The sequence below is a fragment of the Dipodomys ordii genome, unplaced genomic scaffold (assembly GCF_000151885.1).
Source record: "Dipodomys ordii isolate 6190 unplaced genomic scaffold, Dord_2.0 Scaffold8, whole genome shotgun sequence".
Classification (NCBI taxonomy): domain Eukaryota; kingdom Metazoa; phylum Chordata; class Mammalia; order Rodentia; family Heteromyidae; genus Dipodomys; species Dipodomys ordii.
In genome coordinates this window covers 4,500,677-4,521,506 of record NW_012267224.1, presented here as the reverse complement: position 1 = coordinate 4,521,506, position 20,830 = coordinate 4,500,677, and the positions used below count along the sequence as shown (strand labels likewise).

At 47.7% G+C, this 20,830-nt stretch overlaps 3 protein-coding genes across 3 annotated transcripts in view; 1 reads left to right on the top strand and 2 right to left on the bottom strand.

Annotated features, from left to right (window-relative positions):
• Lap3 (leucine aminopeptidase 3) overlaps positions 1–168 on the bottom strand; it is a 16,857-nt gene extending 16,689 nt beyond the window's left edge. The window contains exon 1 of the mRNA XM_013009079.1: positions 48–168. Within this exon, the coding sequence (XP_012864533.1) occupies positions 48–149 (102 nt within the window). The 5' untranslated portion in view covers positions 150–168. The remainder of the gene's footprint in view (positions 1–47) is intronic.
• Positions 169–12,258: 12,090 nt separating this feature from the next.
• On the bottom strand, positions 12,259–18,931 carry Clrn2 (clarin 2). Its single transcript, XM_013009000.1, has 3 exons — positions 18,640–18,931; positions 13,440–13,619; positions 12,259–12,529 (listed from the first exon to the last, which is right to left on the bottom strand). The coding sequence occupies exons 1-3, from the start codon at positions 18,890–18,892 to the stop codon at positions 12,264–12,266; spliced, it is 699 nt and encodes a 232-aa protein (XP_012864454.1). The 5' UTR covers positions 18,893–18,931; the 3' UTR covers positions 12,259–12,263.
• Positions 18,932–20,423: 1,492 nt separating this feature from the next.
• The window catches only part of Qdpr (quinoid dihydropteridine reductase), a 15,842-nt gene continuing 15,435 nt past the window's right edge, over positions 20,424–20,830 (top strand). Inside the window, exon 1 of the mRNA XM_013008891.1 lies at positions 20,424–20,638. Coding sequence (XP_012864345.1) covers positions 20,424–20,638 — 215 coding nt within the window. The remainder of the gene's footprint in view (positions 20,639–20,830) is intronic.

Sequence of the window (20,830 nt, the reverse complement as noted above, 5' to 3'; positions counted from 1 at the left end):
CGAGGCTCCCGCGGCGGCTCGGGAGCGACCCCGCGGCCCTCTCTCACCTTCGTCATGTCTGCGCTGGAGAGACCTCGGCTCGAGAGACGCCGCACGCCCAGACGTCGGACGACGACTCGCCCCGCAGCCGGAAGAGGCAGCCAGAACATCGTCTCCCCTCCCAACGCTGCGCCCGGCGCCGCCCTCCGGGAGCACGTGGCGCCTGGGGGGCGGGCGCGCGCCTGGGGGCGGGGCCATGGGGCCGCCACGCAAAGCACGCTTGGGGATGGGGGAAACAGGTGCCGGGGCGGGGCGAGCGGGCACGTGAGGGCGGGGTTGTCGGCGACCCGTCCCCGGCTGAGGCTTTGGACCAATGCGCTTAGGTAAGGGGCGGGGTCTGGAGCGGGCGGTGCATGCGTTGGGGCGGGGCTCCTTGAGCGCGCCTGGGGGCGGGATGGGCGGGAAAGCGCTGCTGGCCTTCGGGCGGTATTGGGGTGAGCGGGTGTCTGAGGTCCAGTACCGGCCCCTGAGGGCAGAGACGGAGAGGTGGTACGACTGGACGGGGCTCTGAGGCCCGAAAGTCCAGTGAGTGGGGTGGGGCGGCCAGCGGGGGAGGAGCGCGCCGGGCCTGGCGGGCGTGGGGACCCCGCGCCGGTCGTCATGGTTACTGGATTCACTACCGGACGGGAGGACGCCGCCGGGCTTTCCTGGGGGCCGAGGGTACGGCGGGGTCAGTTAGACCAGGTACCGGCTGGTTGGTGTTTAAAATACATTCACTTTCCACCGCGAGAAATCCCGGCGGGGCGCGGGAGGGTTGGACCCGCTCTGGAATCAGACGGCGGGCGCGGGAGCCCGGCGTCGCCGGGTCCGGGATGGCCTCCGGGGGATGGCCTCCGGGGGAGGCCCCGACCCGCGCAGCGGTCTCCGGCCCGGTGTCGCGGGCAGCCGTCTTCCCTGTGACCTCTGGTGCCACGCGCCTCTGCCCTCTTCCTCCTGAGCTGCTTTCCTGAACGTCTTCAGCATCCTTTTCAGCCTAGAATTCAGGAGCTAGGGACCAGAGAGCCCTGGGGAGCTGGGCTGAACACCGCTCCCCATTCCTTCCCCCACCACAGAGGGTAACAGGGACAGTCCTGTGTGGACAGTCAGTACACAGGAAGCGAAAGGAACGTAAGGATAAATGGAACAGATTTCATTTGGACAATGTTTTTTCCCTCCCTGCCTCAACTCATCTCTCTGGTGAAAGTATTCTTTGCCTCCTTCTGTGGCAATTGCTTCATTCATGTGAGAGTGATCCTCATTCTGGCAGAACAAAGGAGGTCAGGATATCTCCCTCTTAAATTTGATGATTTTCAAGGGTCTATAGCTCAAAAGAATGCCAAAGCGGTGTCTTTTGGGATTGTATAGTCTGCTAGCTTTCATGATCTTGTAGAGGTGAGAAAAACTACAATTGTAAAATGATGTTTAAAAACGAATTCTCATATGGTTATATGTGGGCATGTGTTAAGGTTTGGATTTAGAGTATGTCCCAGAGGCCATCAATAATGAGAATCCTTTTTGTTTTCCAGGCCTGTCAGGCAGTATAAGACTCAAAAAATCCTTTGGCACAAAATGGGACACATACACACACATATGTATATACACACACACACTTCTCATTAGCTGCCCAGGCCCCCCCCTGCCTGTATTGATAATTTAGTGTGGCCTTAGACTGATATTATAAATATCCTAATGATCCCTGGCAGATAGATGTTTCCCCTCTGCTTTGCTAAAGGTTTGGTTGCCAGATGTTGGAGGCAGTAGATACCTGGAGGTGGTAGAAGGAACCCTTTGGAGGTGGGGCCTATTGGAAAGGAGTTCTCCCTGGGCATATGTCTTAGAAGGGAACATTAGGACCTATCCCCTTCCAGTATCTTTTTACTTCCTGGTCACCACGAGGTAAAACAGGCATCTTCCACTAGGTACTTTTGCTTTGATGTATGCTGTGGCCACAAGTCGAAAACAATAGGCCCAAATGATTATGGACTTCTAGAACTATGGAATAATAATAACATCTGGAAATAATCTTTCCTCCATATAAGTTGATTTTTTTCAAGTGTTTTTGTCACAGCGTTCTTGGAGTTTTAGAGAAAAAGTCCCCATTCCAGAAGTCCTAACAGCCTAGCTCTGTCCCTCAGTCCCAGTATTTTAATTAAAGAGATGAGTAGTGATAAAAGGCAAAGGAAGGAGAATTAATCAGTGTGGAGAAACAGATAAAGAATTTCAGTGACCACAAATCTGTCTTCAAGGAACTAACAGGAACTTTGAGGTTTTACCAAAAAAGGAATCAGAAGGCAGGATTCAGGCTGCTCAGTTGAGAGCTTATAATTTTGGTCCAGCCAATGATCTGACCGATCCTTATCTGGTTCCAGTTTTTCTGGGGGTTGTGCTTGCTTGCTTACCTTTCCCTGCTTCCAAAGCAGCGTGTGTGAATATGCTGACTACCTGTGTTCTACTTCTCCCAGCATCCTGGGAACCATGGCTTTTCCCTCTGGGTAATCTAGACAAAGGGCTCATATAATGTTTGAAGGAACACATGATTAAGCTGGAGTAGCACTGATAATTAAAGAACAGGACGTGTACTACTTGTGACTTTTAGATAATTAATAGCAGAATGTAACGATTAAGGGGCAGGGAAACCTCAAGACCAGGAAGAGTGGGTGCCAGGGTGTTGGCTTGGCTTGGGGTGAAAGGATCAAGACTGCCTGAAATAAAAGGTGACCATAAAGAGAGTGAGGCTGGCTTGAAGAGGATCTTGAAAGGGTAGGAAGCAAACCTCACTGTGTATGTGGGAGCCAACCGAGAGCCAGTGTGGTAGCTTGTAGAAGCAGGGAGCAGGAAAAATCAATGGGTTAGTATATTTGGTGGGGATTAGTGTTCAAAGTGGAGAAAATCTGAGTAGAGTAGGAAAGAACTAAGCTACAGGAGAAAATGGCTCATTATTTAAGACTTTTTTTTTTGTTGATTGTGGGGCCTGAACTCTGGGCCTGGGCGCTGAGCCACAGCACCACTTTGGCTTTTATCTGCTTATGTGGTACTGAGGAATCAAACCCAGGGCCTCATGCATGCAATGCAAGGCAAGCACTGTACCACTGAGCCAGCCACCTTCCCAGCCCTATTTAAGACATTCTTAAGACCCCTTTGGGTTATAAGTTGTAGATGTCTCTGAGTTGCAGTCCCACCTTGTTTAACATGAGCATTTGTCCTGTCTTTGCTCATGACCATGTTTAAAGTATTGAGAGATGCACTGGGGCTATTATCAGGAGGGAAGGAGGGTGGAGAGTTCATGGACAGGAAGGTGGCAAGCTGAGGTGTCATGCATCTGCTCGTTGGCCATCTTTGCCAACATCCGCAGCTACAAATGACCTTCATCTCCTGAGCCTGTCATGTGATCCTCTCAACACATTATTTCCATGCAAGTTAAATAGTATTCTTTTAATTAAAGAATAGGATTAGCAAAGTCCTTGGCCCACATTTTGGTCATTTAAATGCCAATGACTGTCTTAGATTCTAAATCAAAATAAAGATGGGGAGGTCTGAAGAGCATTTTCCCTCTTTATCCCCTTTCCCCAGAATAGTTTATTCTAGTAGTAAATATCTCAACCATTCAAGATTTAATTTATTAAAAAATAAGTTACAAGGAAAAAAAAGGATAACATTCACTGAAGCTAATCTTCAGTAGGAGGCATAAACCAGCAAGGTGTAGCCATTACCCTTGGCCCAGTGCGAGGGGGGGGGTGAGCTCCACCCCTCAGGAAACAGCAACACTGGGGATGGCTTCAAGCGGCCACAGATGCCAGCCGGCTGATTCTGCAGTGGGGCTCAGAGGGAAGTTTTGGAGGCAGAGATTCCTGGAGCAGTAGCCCGCATGGCTTCAGCACTAATCTGCTGAGAACCTAGTCCTGTCCAGGGCCTCTACTGACATCCAGCCTTCCACACTACAAAAGCCATCTGGAAACCACTGCCTTCTGTGTGTTTCAGGAATCGCACCTTCAGCCCCTCCAGGAACTCTGGTTCCCTGGGAATCTTCCCACTCAGGATGCACTTTGTAAACCGAAATCTTCCCAGGGGTCCTGGGCCTGCCTCCACCTGCTGCACAGAGTCCCTCGCCTGTTCCTGATGAGGAATTTGATAGCATCACAAAGGAAACAAAATGGGGGAGGAGGTGACTAAGGGCAGCCAGAGGAGCAAATGGTTTTTCTTACTGGCTAGAAATTACTTTTAATGTGTTATTGCATACATTAGATGAGTAATTATAATGTACATGCTACTTATAAAGCACACTAACAAATCAGATACCTGTGAACCCAATACTTAAGACTAGGAATTACCCCTGCCATTGAAGTTACTGATGCATTTCTTTTTCTCCCTCTTTCTAGGCTTTATGAAAGTGTTGAGGCTCAGAAGGTGGATTAGGGAAAATGAGGCCTAGTACAGAAAACTCAGAAACAAGATATTCAGAAACATAAAAAGCAAAGCTGGACACCTGTGGCTCAGGCCTATAATCCTAGCTACTCAGGAGGCTGAGATCTGAGGATCATGGTTCAAAGCCAGACTGGGCAGGAAAGTCCCTGAGACTCTTATCTCCAATCAACCACTAGAAACCCGGAAGTGGCGCTGTGGCTCAAGCAGTAGAGCTCTTGCCTTGAGCTGAAGAGTGCAGGGACAGCGCCCAAGCCCAGAGTTCAAGCTCTACAACCAACCAAAAAAAAAAAAAAAATAGAAACATAAAAAGCACTAAAAAGGGGCTGGAAAGGTGGCTCAGTGGGAGAGCGCTTGCCTTGCATGCATGAGGCCCTGGGTTTGATTCCCCAGCACGACATAAACAAAAAGAAAAAAAGCCGGAAATGGTGCTGTGTCTCAAGTGGTAGAGCGCTAGCCTTGAGCTGAAGAGCTTAGGGACAGCACCCAGGCCCAGAGTTCAGGCCCCAACGACCAGACAAAAAAAAAAAAAAGGCACTAAAAAATCTTTGCTTCTGAGAAACACAATAGGATGCATTCCTTACTAATGCATTCCTTACCTCAAGAATTAGCATCTGGTGGGCAATGGTGGCGAACCCCTGTAATCCTAGCTACACTGGAGGCTGAGATCTGAGGATCACGGTTCAAGGCCAACCTGGGCAGAAAAGTCCCCATGAGATTCTTATCTCCAAGTAATTACTCAAAAACTGGAAGTGGAGCTGTGGCTCAAAGTAGAAGAGCACTAGCCTTGAGCAAAAATAGCTCAGTGATAGCACCTAGGCCCTGAGTTCAAGTCTCATAAATGACAGGAAAAAAGTTTGGTTTTATGAGCACAGTGAATTTGCAAGTGAAAAGAAACTCAGGTCTTATACTAAGCTTCACAATGTTTGTTCTTTCTATATCTGGGGGAAATTATTAGTTTGTAATTTAAATTTTATCTTTTACTGCATTAATTTTCCTATACATAGTGTCAATGGTAATATTCTTCCTTTTTTGCTGGTCCTGGGGCTTGAACTCAGGCCCTAGGCACTGTCCTGGAGCTCCTTTTGCTCAAGGCTAACACACTCTACCACTTGAACTATAGCTGCCCTTCTGACTTTTTTAGTAATTTATTGGAAATAAGAGTCTCAAACTTTCCTGCTTGGGATGGCTTCTAATGGTAATCCTCAGATGAACTATACACACACACACAATGGTAATCCTCAGATGAACTATACACACACACACACACACACACACACACACACACACACACACACACACACACACACACACACACACACACACACACACACACCTTCTTCCTTTCCTTCTCCCAGTAGGTTCTGACTTACCTTTAAGATGTCTTCCAGGAAGTTCGAGACATGTCTTAGTGGAGGAGTGTTTTCCTAGGGTTTGGTCTATGGCAATACTCCTCTTTCCCCCCCCCACCCCCCCCAGCTCCCCTCCCAAGAAAAGATTCTGGGTAATTTTTACCATCAGTGAGGCATTGACCTTATTAGCTGCAGTAGCTTAAGAAACCATCCAGTTAAGGAAATAAATAAAAATACCACTAATATTTTCTCATGGTTTTGGCCTTTTCAAATTTCCTTGGCTTGAATTAAATAACATTTTTGTTTGTTTTTTTGTTTTGTTTTGTTTTAGAATGAAGCTTTATTAGAGGGAACAATTGAGTCTAGGCATGTGTGAGGGATGTAATGCCTGATTACTATTTTATACTTGGTGAGTTACCAATTAATCAAGTACTTTAATTTTTAGGACCCTCTGTTCTCACTAAAAGGCATGTCCATGGATGTGACTCTGATAATTACTGGTAAGATACAAGACCCTTAAACTTCTAAGTTTCTATCCCCATCCTTCCTGAAGGATAATGATATATAATACACTGAGAGGGCCCCATGTCCAATTCCATCTTGAAACGGGTTTTGTGTATTAAAATCAGAATGAGTGAGTTACAAGACCTTCAAGGTCCACTGGTTCTGGCAACCTCTGGGAAAGTTTATTGCCTGTGCACTGCTGCCCCCTTGTGGTCAAAGCCAGTCACACCACTTCAGTTTTCAAAAATGTTTACCTTATATAAAGTTTATGCCATGGATTGCTTTGTCTATGATTTTTATAAGATAAGGAACCTGAGGTAGTGCATATAATGACAACACTGAAACCGTTAGCTTTCAATCTGAACAGTGAAAGCACGAATATCTCCTGTTGGAGCTCATTTCTTTCTGCTTCAGACAACTTATCTCTGGTTTCCAGTACTTCTGCTGTTAAGAAATCTTAAAGATACACATGCAGTTGTATTATGTATAAATCAGCTCTTTTCATACTACATGTTCACAGCAGTTATAAGCCAATGTGATTAAGTTTCCAAAAATAGCAAGCTCCCACCAGTAATAGCACCTTTGGTAATAAAACGAAACAAAAAGGATTTATGCATTTTTTAATTGTTGTATTAAACAGATTATACCTACAAAAAGTTTGTCATTTTGAGACAAAAGCTTCATTTGAACTAAATGTTTTAAAATAATATTTTGGTATTCTAGAAAAGCATATATAATATAGTATACTATACATCTTATACTATATTATACTATAGTATATTATACTATATATGATATAACATACAATACATAATATGTATTATATATACTGCCATTACTAGGGCTTGAACTCAAGGCCTTGATCTGTCTACCACTTGAGCCATGCCTCTAATTCCAGCTTTTTTCTGGTTAATTGGAGGTAAGAGTCTTACCGATTTGTCCGAATTGGCTTCAAACTCAGAGCCTCCTATCCCAGCTTCCTGAGTAGCGAGGAATACAGGCATGACCCACTAACATCTGGCATTTTATGTGAATATTACATTCATAGTTTCCAAAGACTTCTGCATATAAAATGTTATTTTCATTTAATCCCTCAATACCTCTGCCAGATGGGCAAGGGAGGTATTATTATCATAATGTCTTTTTTTTTTTTCTTTTTTGGGTCCAGTCGTGGGGCCTGAACTCTGGGCCTGGGTGCTGTCCCTCGGCTCTTCAGCTCAAGGCTAGCGCTCTACCACTTGAGCCACTTCTGGCTTTTTTCTTTTTGCTTATGTGGTGCTGAGGAATCGAACCCAGGGCCTCATGCATGCAAGGCAAGCGCTCTCCCACTGAGCCACCTTTCCAGCACTGTCATAATGTTTTTATGGTACATGAAATTGAAACTCTATAGCATGACCATCCCCAGATGTGGGACAAGAATGCTGGCTGCTTCCAAGCCTTCCTGGAGTTGCTGACTGTGTGCTTTTATTTTGGTGCTCTGCCCATGTGCTCTTGGATCCAGCACATCTCGTAATCCTGTTGCTAGTGATGTCATTGCTTTCTACCCAGCCATCAAGGAAGAAACTGGGAGGTCTCCTGGATGCTGCTGCTTCCAGCCCCACTTGGAATCCGTGAGTCCTGCTGACTTCTTCTGCTTCCTGTTATCTATATCTCTGCATCTGAGACCTAGGGTCACCACAACAGAAACCCCTGGGCTGGCTGGGCCACTTCAAGGATTTAAATGCATTTCCTCCTGAACTGTAGGCTACAAGCCTAAGGCCAAGGTGTGGGCAGGGTTGCTGTCCTCTAAGCCCTCTCTCTCTCCACCCCCCCCTTCCTCTGACTTGTGGACAGCTGTTGTCTTCCTCTCATATGATCTTTCCACTGCACCTAACCTTGACAACATTTTCTCCTCTTTTTTTTGTTTTTTGTTTTGGATCAGTTGTGGGGCTTGAACTTTGGGTCTGGGGCCCTCAGCTCTTCAGCTCAAAGCTAGTGCTCTACCACTTGAACCACAGTACCGCTTCCAGTTTTCTGGTGCTTCATTGAAAATAAGAGTCTCATGGACTTTCCTGCCTGGGCTGGCTTTGAACTGTGATCCTCAGATCTCAGCCTCCTGAATAGGTAGGATTACAGGTGTGAGCCACTGGCACCTGGCTTCAACATTGTCTCCTCTTACGAGGACACTGGCCATATTGGATTAAGACTCAGCCTAAAGATGTCACTGTCAATTTCAGAACCTATTTCCAAAAGATCCTGGGGTCTGAATTTACATGGGAAAATGGACATCAGAGACAACAGTGTGGCCCACAACACCATGCTCCATCTCTTTCTTCTTCTTTTTGATGCTTTGGAAGTTCTGGGGCTGGAACTCTGGGCCTCATGCTTGCTAATCAGGTGCTACCGAACTCCTTGGGGGCAGCCTTCCTTCCTCCCCTCACCTTGTAAGCCGCTTCCTCCCTGCGTCTCCCGCTCCACTAGATGTCCACCATGCTGGCCAGAAGCTTCTTCTAAATGTGCACCCCTCCCTCGCCAGCTTCTAATTCCTTGCTGGAGCCCAAGTTCCCTTGGGACATGGAAGCCCTCCCCGCCTGGCCCCTGCCTTCCACCAGCCTCTTCCCCTTGTGATTGTACTTTAACTCCATGGTGCTGAACAGCTGTGTAACCTGGTCATGTGGTTTCCGTCTCCAGACTTATGTATGTTTATGCCTTCACCCAAGGCCATTGCATTCACGCCTTCCCTCTGTCGTCTGCAGAGCAGCCTTTGAGGTTCTTCCGGTGACTCTCAGTCTGACTTCCTGCCATACCAGATTGACCTGGCTGCCTGTGGACTTGGCTCCAAGGCCAAGGTGCGCAGTGCCCTTGGAGACAGTCTGTTTGGGAAGGAATGATCCATCAAGCCAGTCCCGAGCCTCAGGGGCCCTGGGCGCACTCCCAGAGATTCCCTGGGCAGCTGTTCTCTCTTTAGAGTGTTGTACAGACAACCTGATCCCTTCCCATTTGTGGCTGGCTATTCTGCACAGATATATGCATATATATAAACATATATATATTCTGCATATATCATCTATGTGTATATATATATACTTGTGAGGCTGGAACAGCTTGTTGATATGTGTCTAATCCTTCCCTGCTTTTCTCCTCCAGCATTCAGGCTGGCTTGAGGCCCTCCCAAGGGAGGCAGTGCTGCGATGACTCGGGAGGACCCCTGTTTTCTAGCTTATGACTCGGGCCCAGAACTCTGGAGGAAGCTGAGGGAAGTGGCCAGGCTGGCCGTCAGCCTCCTAGTAGCAGCCCGTCATCCACGTGGAGTCTTCACAGTAACCCAACGACCAGCGCTGCCATGCCCCAGCTCTGCTACGGTCCACCAGCTGCCCTGGTCCCAGTCTGGGACTTCTGATGAGTGCTCTTCTGTATCAATGCTCCACTGCCCGCCTCCCAGCCTCCAGCCTCCTGTCACTATCCAGTGGAAAGTTTGTGTCTCTAGCCCCAAACAATGTCACATTCATCTCTGCATTCCCTGGGGATCCAGCACCATGCCGGAGGTAGTCAGACTCCCCAAATAGCCGCTGAAGTCATGGTGACGGAATCGGGTCCAGGGGAGAACAAGGCAGGGGCAGCCCAGTAACTAGGAGGTGCGGTTTATATAAAGAAGCTATTGTTAAAGGGGGAAGAGGAGGAGGAAATAGTACAGGTGTGAGGTAAAGATGAGCCCAAGTTGATACTTGTTGGAGCTGGATAATATCTTGTATTGCATTATTGTAGTGATATATATTCATATGGATGTGTGTGTATATATGTATATGTGTGTGTATGTATGTGTATATACGTATATGTGAGGTGTTCTCTAATACAATCTGTGGTCATGAGCTGGGTTGCTGTCTCTGCTGGGAAGGCTTGTTAGGGTGCGTTTTGTGGCAGTGGCTCTATGTGGGCAGTGACGGCACTAGCGTCGGTCTCTTCAGGGGAGACGCTGCATGAGGGTGAGCTTGGAGGCTGTCTTCGCTTGGGATGGGCCGCCATTTCCTGGGGATGAAAACCTTCATTTAGCTGGGGAGGGAACAATAGAGTAGTGATTATTGTCCCATGTTGCCCTTTGACTCCAACTCTGCAAACAGATTCATCTTTAATGATAGCATTGTCTAGAAGGACTAAGCCTGGAAATTTCCACTGCGGAGGGCTGGGTGTCATGAGACTCAATGGTATTACAGCCACTGAAACATTGTCTATTTTGCTTTGTTTTCTCGTGGTGTTGGGGATTGAATCGGTGTTATACATGCTCGGCAAATGCTTCACCACTGAACTGCATCTCCAGCATACAGCCATTAAGCTTTATAAAGCGGAAGATGAAAGCTGGGGGGGCGGGGGCGCCGGGGGCCGAGGGCTGTAATCCTAGCAACTCAGCAGGCCGAGATCTGAGGGATAGGGTTTGAAGCCAGCCTGGGCAAGAAAGTCCATGAGACTCTTATCACCAATGAACCACCAAAAAGAAGTGGAAGTGGAGCCGTGGCTCAAGTGGCAGAGCACTAGCTCTGAGCAAAAGCAGCTCAGGGACAGTACAAAGACCCTGAGTTTAAGCCACAGAAAAAAACAAGATCACAATGATAGGATTCACCGAGTCCTGCTTTAAATAACTGAAGTGCTGCTTGTTGGGAATTTTCTAGAATTAAGGCAAAAATCTCACACTTACCTCTCAATGAAGCGTATTGAAAGTACCAAACATTGTTTAATTCAATCTTTATAATACTTGATATTCCTTTTGAGAGAGAAGTATCACCTACGTGCCCTGATTTGACGTGAGAGTGTCCTGGCTATCTAAAAGTTTTGACGCATTGTGTATTTTACTTTAATTAGAGAAAAAAAATCACATATTCACATTTTTATTGAGGATCCATAGAGAATTCATTTTTCTTGACTCTTCATTACTTGTGTTAATTGTGCTTAAACTCATGGCTAATAGAGGATATTATTTCAGTGTTCATCTCATCAAAAATTACCTTCAGAGAAAAATATAGTGTGTCTGATCATTTCTCTGGATATTGTGACCTGGTCGAGTTCACACATAAGATTAATAATACATAAAGTCACCGCCCTAGTCAGATGACGGCAACGCAAAAAATGGATCTCCCCAGCGGGTCAGCCAGAGGGACGCAGTCACCCTGCCCACGGCTTGCATGTCTTCCCAGTCTCCTTGGCTTCCAGGCCTCGTGCCAGCTCTCCACCCTGACTCACTGCAGAACAGCTTTCTCTGCCCTGCATCCTTCTTTGGAAAAGAGCTACTCATCCTTCACAGTTCTAATCAAATGTGAGCTACGCGATACTTGCTTTAGTACCCCATTGCATCTTAAAAGATTTAATTCCTCTGTCAGTCCTGTATGCCTGTGCTATTTTGGCATTTCTCACATCTGGCGCAATTGCTTGCATCTCACCAAATAACAACGTAGGCATGAGGTTCCAAGTATAGATCTGGTTTCAGGCTTCCTAGACTTCATTCTCCAACTTGACTCTGCCTGCCTTAGGTTTTCACATCGTCAGACGGCACTGAGTAGCAATGACGACTCCCTGTGGATGGAGTAAGGATCTCACCTGTTAAAATAGGTAAACCACAAGGAGAATGCCCCTCATAAACGTGCCACTCTGACAGCGCTTGGTATTTTCATCCTTGGAGTTATTGTTGCTCTGTAGGCATTTCTTGAACCCATGACTGTCCTCTCCAACTGTGTGAGCAGGCCCAGGGTCTGTGGACACTTGCTGGGGTATGCGGTGCCTTGTATTAATAGAATGCTCTTCTGTCAGCACCACTGAAAACACCTGTTTTACAGATGAGGAAACTGAGACGCTCACAGTAATGAGAGGCCCAGCATCGTGACACAGGGTGAAGTCCCCACTCGCACTACAGATTGATTCAGGACAGGATGTGAGGAGGAGGGAATCTCAGGACTACACTCACATTACAGTCTGACTTCGGGCAGGGTGTTGGAGGAGGGGCTCTCAGTACAGGATATCCTCTGCTGTGACTGTGACCTCTTCTATTTTGGTCTTGATCTCGGGGAGCGGGATTTGACTGATGGCCACTACAACCAAGTTAGCTGCATGGGCCGAAGCGCTGGCCACACAGATCCAAAAGGACTCTTCATACTGCTCTTCCACCACGACGAACTGGAAGAGCTTCTCCTGGAAGTTGGCGATTCGCTCGGTCAGGTTGTGAAATTTCACCGCGGCCATGAAGCTGGTGATGGCTAACGCCACGACTCCACCTGATTCCCAAAGAGACAGCTGTCAGTGGCTGGTGGCAGTCCTGAGGACTCGGGAAAATGGCTTTGGCTTAAGGAATTCTTAGGGCAGCACAAGTGTGTGTGTGTGCTGGTCCTGGGGCTTGAACTCAGGGCCTGTGTGCTGTCAGTGAGCTTTTTGCTCAAGGCTAGTACTCAAGGGGTTGAGGCTCAGCTCTACTTCTGGCTTTCTGTGATTACTTGGACATAAGAGTCTCACAAATGTTCCTGCTTGGGCTGGCTTCAAACTGTGATCCTCAGACCTCAGCCTCTTGAGTAGCGAGGGTGACAGGCATGAGCCACAAGTGCCTAGTTTGGGTAGCACAAATTGTAATTGCTTTTAAAAACAGTGTGTTGGCATGGATTATATAGGACTTTGTTAATGTTAATACAGATGGTTGATTACATGTGTAAATGTGAATTAATTCAATACACTTACCAACATACATACATACACCCTGTACAGATACAACCACAACTACCAGCTTTTGTCCTGGAAAAGTTTTTGGCTTAGAAAATAGGGCTCAAGACCCACAAATAAGACCATAGCTTGGCCGGGAGCAGGTGGCTCACTCCTATAATCCTAGCTACACAGAAGGCTGAGATCTGAGGATCGGGGTTCAAAGCCAACCCAGGAAGAAAAGTCCCTGTGACTCCTATCTCCAGTTAACCACCAGAAAACTGGAAGTGGCACTGTGGCTCAAGTGGTAGAGCGCTTGCCTTGAGCAAAGAGCTCAGGGACAGCGCCCAGACCCTGAGTTCAAGCCCCAGATCAATTAAAAAAAAATAAAAGAAAATGTTCTAGCCAGGGAGGTGGAAGCAGAGGGTGAGGTGAGCCTTCCACTCAGATACCTGGAGCCTAGCTTCGCGATTCTCTCCTTGGGGGACTTCTTACCTGCCAGCACATTCCATAGGAAGATGCCTCCTGGGCCGTTGACTGCCCGGTAGGGGACCTGGGTCATGTTGAGAATGGCAAGGCCCATGCTGACCAGAGACAGAGCCAAGGCCAGGGAGAGAAGCAGCAGAATGGTCACGTGGAGGCCCGTGTTGAGCTCCTTCACCAGATGTGGGAAGACTGGGGAGAGAAGACACCGAGCTCAGGATCCAAACTTGCTTCCCATGAAGGCTTTGGAAGAGGAGGACAGATGGCAAGTTCTGGGCTCTCAAAAGTTAGGAGACTCCGTGAGGGGAGCGCACTGCCCCTCGCAGGGCTGCTGCTCAGTTAACCAACAACCTTCTTTCTCTTGGAGTGGCCCTCCAGCCCAGATGTGCCCCAGCGAGCGCTGGCCTTACAGCTCGAGGGTCCAGTGTGAACAGGTGCACAGCCACGAGGCACTGACTGGCCTGGTGGCCCTTAGGCCTCATGATGAAGTGCTCATGTTACACAATGCTTCCTGACAAATGCAACTTTCCACGGGAATGTGGACGAACAGATGAATGAAGTGTTGATTTGTATTTTGTTTTCTTTACACAAGTCATTGGTACTAGCTGGGAAGGTCAAATGACATTCTAGAGCACTTCAAACATTGTCTGGGACAGCCTGTTCTCAGAAAACGCAATTGTTTCTGGGCACCAGTGCCTCACACCTGTCATCCTAGCTACTCAGGAGGCTAGATCTGAGGATTATGGTTCAAAGCCAGCCCAGGCAGGAAAGTCTGTGAGACTCTTATCTTCAACTAACCACTAAAAAGCTAGCAGTAGAGCTATTTTTCAAGTGGTAAAGCACCAGCCTTGAGCACAAAAGCTCAGGGAGAGGGACAGCACTCATTCCCAGTACCAGTGACCAGCACACACACACAGGACCAGTGACCAGTACACACACACACACACACACACACACACACGACCAGTGACCAGTACACACACACACACACACACTGAAAACATCTCCCAAGCCTGAGAGCCAAGTTTTTGTTCTTCTCCCTACAAGGTATTCCTTTGGCTCACAAGTTTCCAGGCAGCCCACGTTCACAGCCTGAGTTCTGATTTAACTTTCCTTCCAGTTCTGTTTCCATCTGTTATTATCTCCACATGGTCATCTCATTTGCCCTGGATACTGTACCCGGGAAGATGAGCTCTTTTCCATGGACTGGGTCTTTCTAAGGTGTCTTTCTTCCCTCTGCTTCCATTCCATCTCCCCTCTCTGAGAGTTTACTTTTCCCTTTTTCCAAATCCTCAGGCTTGTCTTATTCCAACAATAGAAGCTAATGCCCAATTTCCTGTCTCCTTATCTCATCTTGATCCGACCATGTAATCCTTATGACCAGCAGAGCAATCCTCACCAAACCCTTGAAATAGGAAGTAACCACTTCCACATGACTGGCAAAGTTCGAAACGACTGTGAACACACCGCGTGGATGGCGGTGTTGGAGGAAGGCACTCTCCGATCTTGTAAGGATATTAAATCCTGTGATTGTGTTAGATGGCAATTAGTAGACATCTGTCATAGCAATTTCACTTCTTGGCATTTATTTTCCAGATACAATGTTATACATGCTCAAGGCTGCATGTATGAGGTGGTCGTTATAATAGCAAAAGCTGGAGAGACATCAGTGGGAGCCTGATGGAGTACCGTGTCACAGTCACACAAGGCAGGTTTTAAAGAGCTAAGCACATATCCATGATGAAAAGAAGTCTGGATATTCCTGTTCACGCTTGATTAATAAACAGAACAGAAAAAAGCCATATTAGGATTATGGAGAGAGGGATTTGGGAGCATAACCAGTGATATTGGAAGATACCCAATTCTTAGCTTCCATAGTAGGAAATGTATTTTTTTAAATTAAAAAAAATTTTTTTTTTAAATCAAAGGGTGAGCATCAGCCAAATCTCCATCTCAAGGTCTCCCAGCGCATGGAGATCTTAGTTATCATTTACATCACTATTTAGAAATTCAAGTCTTTGGGAGTTTTCACGGCATCAATGATTTCCATTTGTTTTTGAGGTTGAGTCCAGATCTGGTTCCCAGAAAGCTGAGGCTCATTGGCCTTTCATGTTTGTGCCATTTTCAAGAGTTTTAGGGTGCCTATGACTCAGTGAAATTGAAGTTTCCCACTTGAAATCCATGAATGCATGAGCCACAATTGCTCTCCAGCATGGGCTGTGTACACGCCAGGTGCTTTGCACATGCTCTTTCCTTCACTCACTCTTACAGATGAGGAAACTGAGACTCAGAGATGTTAACTAGCTTAGCCAATTAGGTCAATTTGAGCTCAGAAGTACTGCCTTAACTATTCTGCTACAGGGCTTTGAAGAGAAAAACAAATCACAAAAGCTAGTTAAGAAGAGGTCAAAATTTTCTCGAAAGTGCAGCTGGACTTCTAGAGATTTTATTTGAATTTGAATAGATATTCAAATTTCTTAGGTATTGGAGTTCCTTCATTTGACTACCATATCTGATAATTCTATCAGCATCTGAGACTTAGATGATTTGTTTGCTCCTCATCCCTTTTGCTTTAGCAAAGCAAATATGTGTGACATTAGAGGCAAGACCCTTGTCCTAGTTGCAATGGGGAGCATACTTGTGGGGTTGAAGGTAGGGATGGAATCAGAGAATGAAAAACCACAACCCATCTAGAGTATTAGTTGCTTTGACTAAAGTTTTTTTCATTCATTGATTTCTCTTTTCTCAATTTCTTCCTCTGTAAAATGGGCATAATAAACGAGTTACTGGGAGCTTATGCCTGTAGTTCTAGCTGGAGGCTGAGAGCTGAGGATCAAGGTTCAAAACCAGTCAGGGCAGAAAAGTCCATGAGACTTACATCTCAACCATCAGAAGGATGGTAATGGAGGGGTGGCTCAAGTGCCAGCCTTGAGCAAGAATAAAAGCTAAGCAAGTATGGAGCCTTGAGTTTAAGCCCCAGTACACACACACACACACACACACACACACACACACACACACACAGTGTGTGTGTGTGATAAGATCTTCAAGCACAATGAACCATAGGAGATGCCCTGGGGTCTGACTGTGCCCTATGCCCAGATCCTCCGCCTCACCATCTCCTCTCCATGACCTGCTTCTCCGGGCAGATACTCCTCTGTTTTGTTCATTCCAGTTTTCCTAATGGCTTCTGGCCTGAAAATTCTTAGCAGTACAATTGAGTGTGTGGACGCACTAGCTGAATAGTTGCCCTTTAGTTTCTGCAGCCACCCGAACAGCCAGCTTCACCTCTTCTTATTTTGGAAGTTGTAGGTATAAGAAAGGACCTTCTCCATGTCGGACAACCAGACCTTAGGCTTTCCCTATGGCTGTGGGAACAGATTCCTTTGCGACTCTCTGAGAGGCCTTGGTGTTGCTGAGAAGAAAGACTGTTAGTGAGACAGTTACAAAGCCCTTTGACACCCTCACGCGCTGATCTGCACGCTATTCTGTGAACAGGGTGTTTTCTACCACTAAACAGTGACGGGCAGTAGGAGGCAGATCTGTCTCCAGCTGAGGGCAAGAGTCTTCCCTATGCCCCACAGCTGTCTGCATTTACATCGCACAGGAATGAAGGACTGTACATCTACAGGACAAGAACTTGCAGTACTATCCCTTCCAAGACACTATGAATGGAAATCTATGAATGGCCAGGCTGCGGGCAGCTAGAAACGAAACATGCCCCGACACCACCCTACTGCATGGGTGATCATGGAAGCCCTTTCATTTCTTTCACGGTTCTGATGTCTGAGATGAGAGCATGCCAGAGGCTGCCAGGAAGAGGCAGGAGAGCATTTACTAGATTTCTCCAGAAAGGTGCATAGGAAGCATTCCTTTGCTATGGCCTCCAGCTCTGGGCAGCTTACATTTCCGGCAGCTGGTGAGGCAGGGGTCTTGTCATGGCATCGCGGGCACGTGCCAGCTGGGTGGCACTCGTGCCATTCAGCTTTCACCAGGAGATTTGGGTTGGAATTAAGTCCTGCATACAACTGTCACGGTCTACTCTAAAGGTTCCCTCCATTGTAATTGTTTTATTTAGGTGTTTTCAACTTTTAGGGTACATTTTTCAGTGGAGACCTTTCTAATAAGCAGAGTCTAATTTAATTGCTAGGCAAATATAAATATGCTCAGAGACTTTTTCCCTTGAATAAGAAGCATGAATTTCCTTCATGTGTATAAATGAAGACAATTTGTATTACATTTATAGCTTCCTGTCTTTATACATATTTAGTAAGATCTGTAGCCTGAGTGGGTAACTAGACATGACTACAATTCTGCAATAAGGCAAGTAACAAATAGAATTCCTAGTCTTCTCGGACTCACAAAGTATCGATTAAGTGTATTTTGGTGGGATGTTGTTTTCGCCCGCCACTGATCTGACTGGCTCAAGGCCTACAACACGCATCTTTGTTGTGTTTTCCTTTCTGGACAGCTCGTCCCCAGCCCTGCTTGGATTCCTGCCTCTGCTCTTTGGCAACTGCTCTGTTTACATCTTGAGTAGCTCCGAACCGACACTTGAATGCGGGCCAATGTCAGTGCCCGGTGCCTGCTCACGTTCCCCAGTAGTCAAGTGACTTGCCCATGGCCGCCAAGTGCTCCTCACACCCCAGCACCCCAGCTCCAGCCCATTTGCTGTTGCTCCACTGGGAAGCGTTCCTATAGACAAAAGCTTCCTCACCTGCCTCCTGTCTGCAGGCGCTCTGTCCTGGGTGCGAGTCACGCGGCGTTGGCTCTGCTATTTCCTACCTGAATGATGGCAGGCAACTTATGTAACCCCTTTCCCCCCAAAAACCCACCTCTGTGCATCCTCAGAAAAGCGAGAGCTCACTCCTTACACGTGTGTTGCAAGGCATAAAAGAGATGAGTGGAGCGCAGAGAATAGTGGAATGCCTGACACATATGAGCACTCAATTTGTGATAGACATTACTAACAGCGGTAAGCTAGAAAAATACACAAACCCCTGTTTTCTATGTCTCTATAAAAAAGAGGAATTAATGCCTCTGTGAGTGGCTAAGAACCCTGGGTAGGCAGGCGCTCTATGGACCAGGCCATCCTGCGTTAGAGAAAGGCAATGGTGAAAATGGGCAGTTAGACATAAACACCCTTGCAAACACCAAACAAAAGCCCAGGGAAGTGTCCCCGTCCGTTTTCACAGAGCCATGCCGTACTCACTTGTGAACCGGGACTGGCGGCCCCCGAGTCCGCACTGCCGCACCTTGCACCCCTGGAAGAGCCCGTAGTAAATGTCTCCGAGAAACTTCACCAGTTCTGGATCGGTGGCATTGACCAGGTCCACTCCGGTCTGACAGAGGATCTTCCCACTCAGCCAGTGCGGCACGGCCAGCGCGACGATGATCAGGAGGAAGGAGGAGAAGCTGAGTAAAGACGCCAGCCCATACCACACTTTTTTGAACCATCCAGGCATGCTAGTGAGTGCCGATCATCCCCTGGGTCTCCCAGCAGCCATAGAGGCTGATGATCTCTTAGGGGTCTTCTGGAATCCCAGCCATGCCTGGCTCCAAGGCCAGACCTCCCCAGCACACCACAGCAAGCCTTGGAGTTCTTCCTTGCATCTTTCCTCAGCACCTGCCTCCAGAGCCTGTGTTTACTACACTCACACCCCGAGCCTCTGCAGAGGTGATCTCTCCAGACGCTGGGACTCCGTGTGTGTTACTGACTTCAGCATGTTACTGAAGGCAGTAACCCTATATCTCCTAGCAGACTAGGGTTTCAGCGGCGGGCTTAATTGCTCCCCGGTTCAAGTATTTGAATAACCCTAGCATAGACTATGTACTGACCAGGCAGTTATGAACAAGCAAAACCAGGTCGATCTGATGATAAGGTGATGCACTCGAGTCTCAAATAATGCACCAGATAGAAGGAAAATACGCCCAGTTGTGACGAGCACTTGCCAACAAGGCTCAATATCAAATGTCCATCTCTTCCGTGTGTGCCCTGGCATTTCTCTCTCTAAAATGTCACTGCTGTCAGAATCCCCGGGGCTGCTGTTAATAACACAAGGACGCTGGTTCTTTAGGCTTTCATTGAAATGTGTAAACTGGAGCTTTGTAGATTGATCACTGGCTGAACCTGTGACATCTCTTTGTGGTTGTTGGAACAACCTGAACTCTGGATCCCCTAAACACTTCCCTCACCCCCGGTCTGACGTCTTTCATCAGAAAAAAAAAACTTTTTCTTTTTTCTTTTTAATGTGTTATCAAGTAGTGAACAGTCACACTTGTCATCAGGTCCCTCCTTCCATCCCCTCCCCATCTCTCCTCTGTCCCATCCATTCCCTTTCCTTCCCTTTCTTGCCTTTTCCCCTTTCTTCCCTCTTCCCTTCCCTCAGTAGTGCCGGAATTCAAAACAAAAACATAATAACCTAAAGCAGGGCACCAGTGACACATCTGTAATTTTAGCTACTCAGGAGGCAGAGATGTGAGCATTACTGTTCCTGCAAAACCAAACCAAACCTGGTTTGAAGGTATGACTCAAGTGGTAGACTGCCAGCCATGACTGAAAAAGCCCAGCCAGTGTTGAGGCCCCGAGTTCAAGCCCAGGACTATTAAAAAACCAAACCAAGCCAGGAGAAACTATGTGAAACAGACTTGAAACCTCTACACGGGAGGAGCAGGCTGTGGCTGGGGACGGCTTCAAACGTGGATCCGGGATGTTCTTGGCACCTGAGGTCTGAGGCCAGATCTAAGGCTCGGCGGGGAGAAGCCTCGTCCTCCTCTTCCTTGGTGGTCTTTAATGGCGTTACCTCACGAAGTGTAATTCGTGAGTCAGTATCACTGTGGTGGCCATTTTCCCCTTTTAGATTATCTCCCTCCTCACATACGGGAGAAGCCTGAAGCTCAGATTCCCCGAGGCCGCTTGGTGGTCTCCAAAGCTAGAAACCGTGAGAAGAATGGCCAGTGTGGGCATCAGCTGGCCTTGATTGAAACCTTTACGGCATGACCATCAACAATTCCTCCCTAAACCCTACGGGGACAGGCGGCTGCTCCTGTCTTCAGAGTGAGGACACTGAGGCACGGAGCAGTCCAGGGAGTCGGTATCAATCGGTGTGGCCAGGCTCAGCCACAACACGCTTTAGGCGGTTTGTCAGGCGACAGCCAGGGACGAGCACGAGCAAGCCCCGCCCGGGTGCCCAGCTCCTATTGGCTGGATGGTAGGAGGGACGGGCTTGTCCTGTGTCCCCGCCCACGGAGGGGCGTGGCGCTGCGCTGCGGAGAGCAGAAATGCCGGGGGCGGGGCGGGGCGCGGCGCTCGGGGCGGGGCTTCGCTGGTGTCCCCGCCCATGGAAGGGCGTGGCATCCGGGCGTGGCGTGGCGCTGCGGAGAGCAGAAGTGCCGGGGGGCGG

Coding starts and splice junctions, on each gene's coding strand:
- Clrn2 (XM_013009000.1), bottom strand. CDS start 18,892: ATGCCTGGATGGTTCAAAAAAGTGTGGTATGGGCTGGCGTCTTTACTC. Junction 13,620..18,639: donor CCGCCAGTCCCGGTTCACAA/GTGAGTACGGCA, acceptor TTCTCTCCCCAG/TCTTCCCACATCTGGTGAAG. Junction 12,530..13,439: donor CCTATGGAATGTGCTGGCAG/GTAAGAAGTCCC, acceptor TTTGGGAATCAG/GTGGAGTCGTGGCGTTAGCC.